Raw genomic sequence first — 14,257 nt, forward strand, 5'->3', positions numbered from 1 at the left:
CCTAGGTGTAATGTCCCATGAAATGAAAATTACCCCATGGAGTGGCACGCATATTTTGCTCAAACTTTGATATAAAACTTTAATTTTTGCATTTCCCAATTTTTGTGTGTGTGTGCTTAAACTCATAATGCTAACCTTGTGTTCTGGTAAGATTATTTTTCATTTTCTAATCATTTTAGTCTTCCTTTTTTCCGTCTAGTATTAAAATCTAATTTTTGTGTGTGAAACTGGTGTGTAAAGTATGATTAAGTTAGATAGATTTGTCCCTTTTAATAATGTAAAACTTAGTTTTAGGCAAACCAAGTCATCAGCATAGTTTTAAAAAAATGCTATGAACCTTGGTATCTACTTTTTAAAGTTCCTATGTACTGTAACATAACCTACTCCAAGTAATTAGCATTTATTATAGTTATTCCCATTAGTGACTACTATAATTAAGGTTGCGAATCAGTTTCCATTATAATCCCTTGTTTTCACACAATCAGAACTTGTCAAAACAGTAACTTTTGGGACTAAATTTTTCCATGGTTATTCTGCTTAGAGGTAAATTTCGGGGGAGGGAGGAGGAAAAGGAGTTTGAACTATGCTTATAGCAAATCCTTGCCTGGTCATTTTGTGTTGTAGGATCAAACTGCATAGCAAGGAGCTAAATAGTTATCATTTCCAGGGAGGAGAAGAACCTAGAAGAAAGGTTAAAGGATAAGGAGTACAGAACAACATTGAATTTTGATTAAGCTTCTCATTTTGACTAGCTCCAGTGCTATTTTGTTTTGCAGCATCTCTCTATAATGCTGCAAACAGTATTAGTCTTTATCAGCATCTACGTCCCACAAGAAAACTATGTGTGTCAGTTTTACTGATAATCAGATGACAATCAGATGACAAAGATGGAGAAAAGATACAACGGTCAGTTGTGGATTTATGATTCCAGTTGTGAATACCAGTCCTGAATCTGGTGCTGGTTGGGGCGGGGGGAGCTTTCCTAAAAGTGAAGTGGAGAGGCAATATAAGAAAATACTTACTGTGATTATTTTCCCAGTAGTAGCTCCTACATGTCAGTAACTACTGCACTGCTCTTTCCTGGGTAGAAAATAGCACATTCCTGTATCATTGCAGATAACCCTATATGTAAACTTTTTATGGTGACAGATATGCAAAGCTTCCATTTATAGTATGTTCGATATGACTTGACTGTTTTATCATATTAAGAGATCACGTTTTAAGGCATCGTGTAAGGGAGTGCTTGGGCAGGCAGAGTTGAAGCATAAGCTTTCAACCCTAGCATTCATTTCCTGCGCTTGTTTTATCATCTCTAACATTACATTAGCACTGTTTCTTTGCATAGAATTCATTTTAAAAAATGGTGATTGGTTCTTCCTCTCAGCCCTTGGGGAGAGTATTTTAATTAGCTTCTTGAGATATATGATAATAAACTGAAATACAGTTACTGAAGAAAAATTACAATTTTTGTTACATTCAGAATTCGTTCCTCCGCTAGTCTGTTTGCAAACTGTTGTTACTGCAAACATACTACTTTATAAGACGTTGTGAAATACTACAAAGGTACGATTTACAGATGAAATAAAATAAATCATAGCATAGAAAAATCAAAAGCCTTCCAAAAGATCAGGTTTTGGGCAACCTCGTTGTCTGCAGAGTCGTGTGAGTCGGTGAGATGTCTTGCAGGTGGGAAGATTTCTACATCTGGATTCTTTTTACAAGTGAGGTCTTTGATCTGAAAATGTTACAACTCTCCTATGCCCTGTGATTTGTCTGGCAAGATGAGTTATTTACAAATGCAATTGGCTCTTCTGACAACCCGGTTTTGAGAGGGTAAGTGCTGAGGTCCTGATCTGTAACCCACAAGGACTGCTGGTAGTCCTTTTATTGATTTCAGTGGGATTTGATTCAGATATTTGGACTTTGAAGGACCCCAGGTGGATTAGGTAAAAAAAGACTTTTTACAAAAGATTATAATTTTAACGATTTAGGATGCTGTGTGTCTGAAATAATTTGACAGTGTTACAAAGGCTTCTGAATTTAAATAAGTTTCTGATCTTTATGTCTTTTCTTTTATTCCTCCAGTGGCAGATGAAAGCAAAGTTGGTTTGTTGGCCGGACACAAATTGGGTAAGCTGTTCTATTTTGGAGGAAAAGTCAGCAACTTGAGAGTAGTATGGACAGTAAATGAAATCAGCTTACAGAAACTGCGGTGACTAAAAGAGTTGCAAATTAAGGCATTACTATATATGCACTGACTCCAAGTTGTACAATGATGAATTGGGGGTTGTTCTTTGCCAGGCAGTGTATGTGGCTGAGTCATTTGCAGGAAGAGCTCTAACTTTATTTTTCAGTGCAGGTGTCATAAACTGAAGAAGATGCCCTTTCAGTAAGGGCAAGTGCAATGTGTCTTGTGGAGTGTGGAGACGTAAACAGTATGCATTTTGAAAACTATAAATATTTCTTGTTTTTTCTCCTTGCTCCGAGTTCCACTTCCATTACCAGGAATATTGAAGATAACACTAAAAAAAATTTCTACAGATTAAAAAAAAAAAACCCAACATCAAAGCCTTTCCTTTCATTCTGCTTGTGCAGTAGAAATAATTTGATTTTTTCTTAAACTTTTCAGGCTGTAGTAATAAAAAAAATTAGCCTGTACTGCTGTCATTACTGTACCTACTTATTTAATAAGTTCTGCAAACCACACCATGGTACTGTACAACTCACAGTTCTTGTATTAAAAGAACTTCCAAAAAAAGGTCACATAAGATTGTAATTTTTCACAAGCTGCCAATAAGCTGGCATAAGAAACCTTAAACGTTGTAGAAAACTCAAGTTATTCAGCAATCTCATGTGATGTTAGAAAACCCTGAAGTTTCAGGCTGCCCCTTTGTAGCATGATTGCACGTTGCCTTTTTCCATTCTTTTGATAGAACTAAAAAGCTGAATTCATGTAAAGGGAGGTCAACTGTGAGATTCCTGATTGTTTATGGTATCCCTTCTCTATGCAGCTGGGTGTCCTTTAGTTCTCTGGTGTGGATTTTCCTTATCTGAAGACCTTTTCCTGAACTTAGGAGAGAAATTATTTTTCAGTTTTTCTGGCATCTTTCCTAAGTCTCTGAACTTCTTGGATTCTCTCTTCCTGAATCAGGGGTAGTTCGTATGTCTTGTAACATTATCACTTCTGGGGAGAAAAAAATTCTTTCAGCTTTTTGTTTTGGGAATGTGAAAGCTTCAAAGAAACAGTCTTGTCAACTTGAAGAAGCTAGGGGTGTTGCCCTTGCGTTTTTTCCTGTGCAGAAAAATTACTGCAAACATTGCAACATCATGCAGGTTTCCAAAGATCAGTGGAATTCACTGCTGTCAAAGAATATTGGAGGGAAACCTGGTGAGATCATAACTCTTTGGCGATCAGTTGTTACGGGTACATTAAGCTTCATAATAGCACTTTTAGCAGCATTTGATCTTTCTTCTGCATACTTCTCCAGATTCTTGAAAACTGTGGGTTTGAGAAGTTTTCTATTTCAAGACACCTACAAATTTTATTTGAAAATGTAGACCCATGTTTATTGAACTTTGGCTTTTTTGCTTTACTTATCCTTCCTAGACCTCTTACATGTACCTAAGATCTTTTTTCATAGATTAAAATCAGTGGTCAGAAGATCACCTAAGGAATAGATACAAAGATCCTACAGGTTGTTTCTTTTTTCTCCCTTCAGAATAAATGGAGACAGCTAACTTCTGAGAAGGTTGGAGTGTAAACGATTTTTCTTGGTTCTGTCCACTGTAAATACTGTACAATTACTGTTGAAAAATGTTTCTCCCCTCTCTATGTTCCATTTCCTAACACTTTGTAAAGAGAAATCAAGCTGCATTTTCAGCTTTCTCATTTTTCCATTCAAATATTTATTTTAAAGGTTTGTTCAAGAACGCGGTGTTCTTTTTTCTGGTCCCTTTTACTATATGCTTTTTGGAATTATATATCATACACACATTTTTCTGGTATTGTCACAACATAGAACTCTTGTTTTAACATTGTTCATTATGCTGCCTTCCTATAGGTACCTTTTAAGAACATGCTAAGGGAGACATTGCAGCTTCTTGTGCTGGGAGCAAAACACCATTATTTTCTCATTACAGAATGAAGAGCTTCCATCCTATTCTAGACTTCAGGAAATTAAACCTATTTCTCTACAGAATTAATTATCACCTACTAACAATCAATGCAATTATCCCTTCTCTCCTTCAGCATGACTTGTTCTATGAAATACGCTGTTGAGTAATTCTCTCTAGGGAAATATCCTTTCTGTTCCTTCTGGGGCAGTGGCTCTTCAAGCATTTAGTCTCAGCTTTTGCTGTAACTACTGTATCTCTCGCATCTTACGTGTTACTGAGCAGCCGCAGGAGTTAGTAACATGTATTCATTTCAAAAAGCGTTACCACAAATCTGCAGAAGACCAAGGCATTAGAAGGATCTGTAGCTGTAGCCCCATCTTTCTGTCCTTTTATATATTGCACCCACAAACAGCAGTTCCTTTTTTTTTTTTTCCTTAAAAAGTAGCTTTGGTTTTTAGAAGCATGTCTTGACACATCCTGAGCTTGTAGGCACATTCTATGGGAAGATGGCTGGAGACTTGTTCCTGTATTTCATCCTCACAGGAATGCATCTGTGGGTTCTGGTTCTCATAGCTGGCCTGTCCCTCATCCTGCCAGGTGGAAGACTCCTGCAGTGCTTAAAGGTGTTCTTAGTGTTGTGAATGTTTTCCAAAATACCACTGGCAAAAGCACTGGAGTGCTGTATTGGTGCAGCCTACTCAGCCCTTTCTGGAAAAGACCAGAGTTCAGAGTGTGTGTGTGTGTAAGGCATCTTCTCTGAATCCTCTAAGGAGGATTTTGTCCTCTGTAAGCTTCCTCTGTGCTCATCAGTGGTGCTTAGCATGCCCTAAACTCAATACCAATTAAAAGAATGAGAAGCCAACAAGTGGGCCTCTAACGTAAAGCAGAGGAGATCTCTAAAAAGTCACAAAGATGAAAAATCAGCAAACCAGCTGAATTTTTCCTAAACTCTCAGCTTTTTAGAAAAGTGATTCCAGGACAGCTAGGAGGATACGTGGCATAAGGAAGGGCAAGACTGTTGTACATCAGATATAACCTGATGTATATCAAATACTGAAATTGAGTACTGAATTCTTTGCAGCTATTTTTTTTTTTTCTGAAATTCTTTTTTCTGTGTTCTGATTTACTGCTTAGAATGCTTTTAGTATGTATTGACTGTCTGCGGAGGTCTCTGCTGACACAGCTCTTTCAGATGATGCAGTGCTGGAGAAAAGCTGATGAGTCTTTCTTTATGAGCTCTGACATATTAATTTGCAAAATGGGAAAAAAAGCTTTCCTATTTTTATTTTAATGTCACTAGACCATGCTTTTGGCTGGGTTTGTGTTTTGAGATGGTTTTGAGACAAGATGAGTTGAAGATCTTATTTTTTTGCTGGCTGCTATGTGAGGAGCATGTACCAGCAAGATTGAATGATACAGGGGTGACTCTGTTATCAAGCTGAATTTGAATTAATGCTATATGGCAAGAGATAGGATTAGTACCTGAGTAGGAAAAGGCCCACTGGGATAGTTTGAAGGATGCTTCTGGTCATTCTGCCCCTTGCTGTTAATTTTGCTGACCCTGCGGTTACCAGGTTACTATTCAGTCTGTGGGTAGGATTAGTGTTCTGGGAAAGAAGGCTTGATGAGGTAGATGTACAGCTAAATCCTGCAGGGGCAGGGCTTTGATGAGGTCTGAGTGCTGACGCATCTGGTAGACCTCCAGTCTGTACTGCTTTGTGTATGGTAACTGAGTTGTAGTTAAACTGGGATTCAGATTGGGACTGGAGGTAGTTTGGAATAAGGTAGGTTAAAGATCGTCTTTATCTGCATCTCTGCATCCTTTAGTGCTAGGATATATTCTGCATTAAATACATTTTATGGAGGTTTCATTAAGGCTAGCGTGAGGATTAAGATTGTGGTTTAGGACACAGGAGTGATCGACAAGTTAGGCTTACTGGTAAATTTCATATAACCCACATAGGGATTATATGGAACAGGGCCTTGAAAATGCAACAGGTGAAGCTTCATTGTTAACTTCAGGAAAGGCTTTCCAGCCGATTGCGAAAGCCATGGTTGTATTGGTAGGTGAGATAAGTCTATGAGATGCTAAGTTGCATCCTATACAAGTGTAAGCTGAACATTCCCTTTGGATTTAAAGTTGAGTGGCACAAGATGATCCCCATCTGTTCTCTGAGCCTCAACTGTAAGATGGCTTCAGGTTGTCCCTGGAATCTGTGCCTAGTATATCCTAACTCCTGAACCATTTCTGCGAAGTGTTTGTGAGAGCAAAAGAGCTGTTACAACACCTTTACAGTGTAGATGATTACGTTCTAGTAAACTCAGGTGTGCCCAGCCATTGCTATATTTGAAAATATAAACATAACCTGTGATTTTAAGAGCTACAGCTTAGTTTTTTGCAGGGACAAAGTAGAGTCTGGTGCACGTAGAACCCAGTGTGTTAAAGTTTGTTCTGGTAAAAGTGTGAATAACAGCTAGGCTAAACTTATTGCTGTAATTTGAATTCAGACTTGGAAGGGCAGACAAAACTGGAGAACACATTTTGCTGTTGTTAACTGGAGGAATTGTGCAAAGGTTGAGCTATTGGAACACAGGGAAGATTCGGTGGTTTATGCGTGCCTACGTAGCACAAAAGGCTTCCTTTTAATCAAGGATTTCGTTGTGGGTTAATAGCAGGGTTAGGAAGGATGACAGAAGTCTTAGTGGATGCTGCTAGGCTTGTTTGAGACCAATGCATTGTAGCAAGTTTGGCTTCTGCTTTGCTTTTGATTTGCAGGTAATACAATTATGTCGAAGAGGTGTGTAGGGAAGTGGTGTTCTCCTCTCCACATGCCAGATCTCATAGTTTTATTAAGTAAGCCTTCTTGCTGCTGTAGATGTCATTAAAGCAGAACTTTTCAAAGGGGGCATTGGGTTTAGTACTGAGTTCATAAGGATTTATATAGTAACTAGATCCATAGTTGAAAAGATTCACATAAGTGGCTGAGCTGCCTGGTGTATTCAAGTGAAGTGCCTGTCCAAACAAGGACCGGTTGAAAGCATGTGGTATTATAGAATCTGACACTTGGCTTTGCATTTGTGAGAAGAGAAAAAAGATTGATTTTAGTTCATTTTATTTCTTTTTGATAATAAGAGTGTAATGCTTGGCTGCATCAATCCTTCTTGCAAGTGTGAAGAGGAATTGCCTACTTAGTGGACTGCAGTGTACCTTGGCAGTACCGATATAGCCTACCTAACCTGTATATCTTGGCTTGGGTACTGGAGGCAAGCAAGCTGTGTTGGCACTGGAAGCTGCATAATGTGATTTTTGCTTAGTTCAGCCAGTGTGGTGCTTGGTGCTATTTCAGTTTGACTGACACAAAACCAAATGCAAGTATCTTTCTGTGATGCTTCAGTACACCATATTACCCATAACCCATGCCTCTTTAAGCTTTGAATCATTTAAGCTATGGGTTAAGTTTGATGCTTTGTTGATGGGAATGTTTTTGCAGGATTTTCATTCTTTTACTGTTACTTTCACTTTGGGCCTCTCTCCTTGGATGGTTCTTTTCTGGTGTTGGTGTTATTATTATTAATAAAATTATTATCATCAACTTTGATTAGGCTTCTCCAAGCAAAGTGTTTGTTTGACCATATAGTTCCAAATATATTATTGTCATCTGAGAATCTCTATTGACTTATGCAGCCAAAACAAAAAAACAAGATTCCTTTTTCCTGCAGGTCACTTACGGAGTTAATGTTTTCTTCTGTACTCATGTCTGGTAAGGTCTATAGTCAAAGATGTTTCATTGAATTGTTGGGGTTTATAAGGATTTCTAGTCCAAAAGTTAAAACTCTTAGCTTTCAGTGAAGCCAACTTGTTTTTTCCTTATCTTCAAACACATCTTGTCTATTGAAACTAGGATGATACATTAATTTACTTAGTACTCTCTGCCATTATGGCTTTACTATCCTTTTTAAGTGGACTTTATTTTTTAATTTATTTTCTTTAGTATGAATAATAGTTTCCATGTTATAGATTGGTCTAACCATTTACATTGGTTAGAGCTGGGAGTGGTGGTGGGGGTTGTTTAACAATGCCCAGTTTCAGAAGAACCAAAACTGAGCTGTGACCAAGTTTGTGGGACAACACAGCACAATATTGAACTGCTGAGCTGCAGGATTTTTTCATGTCTTAATGATCAAAATCTGGAAGTGTGTAGGAATAAATCCCCAGCCTCCAACTTTTGTAAGCTGACTCTTAAGAATTAGTGTTGAGAAAAATGCTCTTAATTTCATCTGGTATTTAGAGTGCTAGATATGAAGTACAAATGTTTAGTTGGAAAAACTTTCATTTGTCTGTTGAACTTCATGTATTTTAACCTGTCAGGGATAGGAAAGTGTATTGAAACAAGATGAAAACAAAATCAGAATTATTTTCAAGTTCTAATTTTTATTTTTTTTTTTTTGAGCAGGAGAAGCTCAAACTGGACTTTACAGATACTGATTGTTTTTAAGAGGCTATTAAAAATGGGACTGATACAGCAATCTCACCGCCGCGCGCGCCGCCCCCCCCCCCCCCCCCCCCATCCAATTGTATGTATCTCTGCGTGAGAAGTTTGATTTTTCACAGACTCAGGAAGAGGAAGGCTGGACACTTACCGCTTCCTACGCCTCAAACAAATATTCTAAATTAACAGAACTGGCTGTGTTGTTGAATTTGAGTGAAAAGCAGTTTGTTGGTCAAAATGTCTTCTGAATGCCAAGCAGGCAGACTTCACAGTTGCCCTTGCCTGCCAGACCTATATGGCTGATAAACAGCTCTCACGGATAACCTAGTTAGATGGTTCTCCTCTATGGAGGGAAACAAGCTCTCATTTTTACTCTGAGAAGAATCATTTTATGCCCTAGTAACTCACCAGCTGTAACTATTCGACAGTTTTTTTTTCTTGTTTTTGAAGACTTTATTAGCTGTGTGATGATGATTATTGTGACCCCTTTTTTGTTAGGTCCTGAGAAAGTAATCTATTGATAAAATCCCTTACTTGGGGGTGCAGTTTGATGTTACAATGTTGATCTAAAAGCTTGCTGCTGCGGAAAAAGGCAGTCTTAGTCACCATACCTCCTACCTGCAGCTGCCCGATTCCCATTATTTCTTTTATTCCACTCCCACAGCTTAGCTGGTGAGATGGTTGAGAGAGCTAAACCAGCCAAAAGCTAAAACAAGACAGAAGTGAATGGTGCTGGGCTTATCTCCTTGAACCACTCATTTGAGAGAAACAAACTTGAATGCCAGTAGAAGGGAAACTCGGCAAGTGAATGGATGTCGCAACTGTGGCTTTCAGAGGCAGCTGTCTATTAAATCACCTTAAGTGCCATGTCATACCATATCCTCACAAAATTCAAATGCCAAACTTACACCGATTATTTTATTTTATTTTATTTTATTTTTAAAGACTGTTTTACTTGCCATGGATAAAGTTACTTTCCCAGTGGCAGGAGCAAGGAATAAAAAATGGCAATAAACCTCTGCAAACTGAAGAAGAGTTTCCCTGCTGTCTCATCCTTGAATTGCAAGAATCTTCTCTTAAATCACTTACTTGATTTTATGAATTCTTTGTGTTCTGTGACTGACTCTTAGTGTGCATTGTATTAAGATATGACAGAGCAGTGCCCATTGATCTTTCTTTGAACTACAGTCATTGAAGTGAATAGATCTGATTTGCTGAGAACGTAACAAACTTGCAAGAGAAACCTGTTTCCCTCAATGTTCTTGCGTAAGATTTAGGATCTAGAGCAGAGCTGAACATAGACCAGCTGCAGCATGGATGCACATTCAAGGGTCTGTGATTGAGGTTTTATAACGTAGCATAGTTGATTTAATGTTTTCCTGTCTATTGAAGAGGATCCCAAGATACCTTTGTATAAATGCCTAGCCACGTGTTTCTGCCTCCTTTCTCTCTATGCCAGCATTATTATTCTTATAGGTTTGTGATGAGCTGATGTGGGGAGCTAACCTAGCAGAAAAAAGTAATTCTGCAGAAAAGAGTAATGTTCTTCTGGTTTAGCCAACGGAGCAAGAAAAAGAAAGTTCAGGAGAAGAGAAGAATGGTTTTTGTAACTGACAGATCTTGATCCTAGGATTAGCCTGAGCTGAAGGAAGTTGACTGGGGTGGAGGGGATAGTCAGTCACATCTGAGGGAGAAAGCATGGATGAAAGAAGATTTGCAGATCTTTGGAGATGTCTTTGTGCTGAAAGAAAGGAAGTGGGGGAGCAAGTTTGAACCTGTTTCTTGTCCTGAAGACCAAACTGAAAGTGAGTTTCTGAGAGGTTTATTTAACAGCCAGCGAAATGTGTTTTGTGTATTTTTGACTGTGTGATGTTACTTGCTGTTAAAAGGCCTATGGCTGTCTTTCAGCTTTGTCCGACTGCTATATACTCTGGGTCTCATTCTGTCCTAACGAGTGAGAGACGATTGAGCAGTCCTTGGGAGCAGCTGAGTCTGACAAGCAGGGATAAGCTTTCGTAAGTGCCAGATGGAGCAAACAGGCAGCTCAGAAAGGACAATTTTCCTTAAGAACCACAGGGACTGGGTAGGGTTTCTTTCGATCCAGGTGATCACAGAAAGCTGCTGAACCAGAGAACAAATAACCCTGTAAAAGCGCAAGTTGAGCAAAAGCTTTTCTTTCACTCTGTCTCACCCAGCAAATGTGAATTTTGTGTATTACAAAAGTGTGGTAAAACAACCCTAGCTTCAACAGCAAAGCCCTTTCCACATTCCCACTTTAAGAACAAAAGTGCATGTACATCTACCAGAAAGTCCTGAACAACCTGGACTTCTCAGTGAAGGAAGCTTGTGCCTTAAAAGTGTACCAAAGATAGATATTCCAGTTTGACCCCCATGGAATAAAACTTAGAGTTCCTGCAGATAGGAACTATACAAAGTGTTCCTGTGAATGCATAGCTATGGAATTGCCTGGTAAAGCTGCAACATTGAGTTTATTAGAGCAAGATGTTGGAGGGTGATTCTGGGTGTCAGGAATGCCTCATTTTTACATGTGGGTAAACTTGGGAATGGAAAGCCTGCATGGCAGAAATGATGGCCTTTTCTCAGAGGAGAAGGCCTGATCTGGCAGATAGCCAAACTGCAGTCTTTAAACATAAGCAATAGAGATGAAAGATTTACTTCTTTTTCCATCACATCTCAGCAATATGCGAATTATGCATTACCCAGTATGAATTGTTGGCATCCAGGGATTGCAAACCGACAGCCTTTTTCTTGGGGAGCATGCTTCACTCCAGGAGCAGAGAAAAGGGCAGGAACTTTGTTTAATGTGACCTGGGAAATTCCGTGCTCAGCAGTTACCCAATGTTACAGCTCCCTTGTGATACAGAGGTGGGAGAATTCAGTAGGAAGAAAACAAATCCAACAAACAAGAATTTTTTTCAGCCAAGATACTCAATGCATTCATATTTCTTCTACCTCCTGTTTTTTTCCTCTTTAATTTCCTGAAGTGATTCTGGGCATATTGTTATATTAACTGAGACTTGGAGGATGTTTTGATGTTCACACTTCATAGGTGCTATTTCTCCCGCTGGTCAGTATTGCTGAATATTGTTCTGTGCAGAATTCAATGAAGCAAGTCAAGAGAGTATTAAAAACCTCAGAATGTTTAAGTAGTATGAAATGAAATAAAGTGCAGACTTTTAATAGTTATAATGAATGCATCCACTTTCCATAAGGCCTGCTAGTATTTGAAATAAGTGGTCATCTTTCTGTGGTAAATACATTTTCTGTGTCAGCTTGCAGTGGACTGAAGAAGAGGCATGCCTGCAGAATTCTGTATCTGTTGCCTGCTGAAATACTCTCTCTAGTACATGGTGCGGTGCTGGCCTGAGTTATCAATTGTAAGGCTGTTTAGGGCATGCATTCTCTTCCTAAGACCTGGTGGTACTCTTCCTTGTGACTGTGCTGAGCCTGCCACATTTCATGTCTTTGCTGAAGGTCTCTGCTCTGAGTTGGAGCTTCCTGCTCCCTCATATTCCAGGTTGTTTCTGACGTGAGGGTAGATCTTGTAAATAAGGTGGATGTGTCTATATGAGGAGTGCTGTATCAGACAGAAATAAAGCTTTCTGTGAAAGCAGTAGCAGTGTAACTGTGTTAGTACAGCATTTCACGCAGGATAATACTGCAATTCTGCAGAAGTGGTTATTAGGACTTGAGATCTTGGCGTCTCTGGGTCCTGGAGTATCATGCCCAGTAAGAATTGTTACTAAATTTGCAGTGATTGCAGATGGAAAAAACAGAAACAAAAAAACATCAAGAAAGCTGACATTAACAGTGATCAAAGAATAAGAAACAGTAAGCTTGAAGAATGTAAAGAATTTGGTGTGCTTTTTATTGAAACTGTGGAGATTCAAAGTAAGGCACAGCAACCAGCAAAACAAGTTTAATGTTAAAATCCTGGGGACCTCTTGCTGTATGTTGATCTTTAAATCAGAGAGCTTCTCTGGTGATGGTGCCTGAACAGATGGCTCATGAAAGTGCCTGTATGACTGATAGCAAGCTGGTTTCCTTCATGGAGGTCCCTGTTGGCCCCAAGAAGAAAGCTGAAAACAGCAAGTAGATCCATCAGGTCTCCTGCATTTCTAGGGCCTTGTAAGGCTCTTCAGTCATCAGCCCTTTAGCTGGTGACAGACTGCATCCATTTCAGAAAGCAAAATGGGTTGCCTCAGACTGCATCTTCTGTAATTGAGGGGAAAGTGCTGATGTCATTCCAACACCCCTGGGTAACATTTACCACCCTCTGCAGTTAGAACTGCAGTCACAGCCTTCCTGCCAGTCTTTTCTAGGAGTATTGGTTTCATGTTCCTTCAAGCAATATCTGCACATTTTTCAGTCTTCGTGGTGAATGATCTGCAGATGTTCAGGAAAGACCTTCAGAGTACTAGGTACTGAAAAGTTGGCTGTGATCTGTGTTGGCAGCTACTGTGGTTCTTTTAGTTGCTTGTTGTGACCAAAGCGACGAACAGCCACTGATGAATGCCTCATGTTATTAATCCTTTCCCTCCAGGAGCTGGGTTTTTGCTGGGCATAATATTCAGTACTGGCAGTGGCTGTCCTGAAGTCATTGGTGCCAAGGAGTTAATGAATTTGGAAAACTTCCCAGATAATACATCTGGCCCTCTAACTTACATTTTTGGAGTATGAAGTATGAGATGTAGAAAGAAGAGCACTGATCTAAATGAGCTACTGGCTAAAGAGGGGAAAGGGACACTTTTCTTTTTATAAACTACTACTCTGAAAGTTAAAAATGACATAGCCCCGCAGAAGACGTAACTGTTGTGGTTGTGTTCGAGTGTGTTTTGGTTTTGTGGTTGGTTGGTTGGTTTTTTTTTTTTAATTTTGTAGTACTGTGTATTTGCCAGTTACATTACCTTCTGAGGCTTGAATATAGACAGGGAAGCACTTATAATTCTCCGCTTTGAATGATTCTTCTCCTTCATCTTTTATTTTGAAGTCCCATCGTGTTGCCATGTCAATAAGAAGGATTTTGAAGTTAGCTAGCAGTAAGTGGTTTTTCTAGTCCGTCTCGCTTCTGGAATAATATCTTGTACAGTGTTTGTCTTCCATAACATTTGAAATAAGGTTTTATTATGTAAAATGGGTTGCTGGCATTGCTTATTAGTACACATCTTAGCGTAATAAAAACTGTGCAGTGCAATATGGTTCAGAAATTAACTTTGAAGAACAGAATTACATTACTATTTGTATGTCTCATGAAACAGCATTATTTATAGTGGGTCTTTCAATACATCAGTGCTACTTAGCACTTACCTACACAACACTCCAAAAGTACCCAGAACATCATCCCTAATTAAGTGTCCTACTGAAATGCTTTTTTCTGACCCAAGAGCAGAGGGAGAGTGTCTTTCTGTACATAGCAGTGGTAACCCAAAAGGAAAAGATTTCATAGAAGAGTAGAAAGCGCTTCGTTGACTTACCATTGACTACCGGCGGGTACTTTCCTCCTACCTTAAGCAATGCCACCATCCTGCCCTTTCAAAACAAATGAGCTTCTCTAGTGTTTACCCTTTTTTCTGCCTAATGTCATGATGGATGAAATTTCTTATTGGCTTTAAGTTAGTCTTGCATGGGGT

At 39.1% G+C, this 14,257-nt stretch overlaps 1 protein-coding gene across 3 annotated transcripts in view; it reads left to right on the top strand.

The window, feature by feature from the left end:
• PARD3B (par-3 family cell polarity regulator beta) overlaps positions 1 to 14,257 on the top strand; it is a 422,752-nt gene that overhangs the window by 244,399 nt on the left and 164,096 nt on the right. For all 3 annotated transcript variants that reach the window (XM_086465416.1, XM_086465413.1, XM_086465414.1), the window contains one exon: positions 2,086 to 2,130. In XM_086465416.1, coding sequence (XP_086321542.1) covers positions 2,086 to 2,130 — 45 coding nt within the window. The remainder of the gene's footprint in view (positions 1 to 2,085; positions 2,131 to 14,257) is intronic.

Source organism: Leptosomus discolor, chromosome 5 (assembly GCF_034619465.1).
Source record: "Leptosomus discolor isolate bLepDis1 chromosome 5, bLepDis1.hap2, whole genome shotgun sequence".
NCBI lineage: Eukaryota > Metazoa > Chordata > Aves > Leptosomiformes > Leptosomidae > Leptosomus > Leptosomus discolor.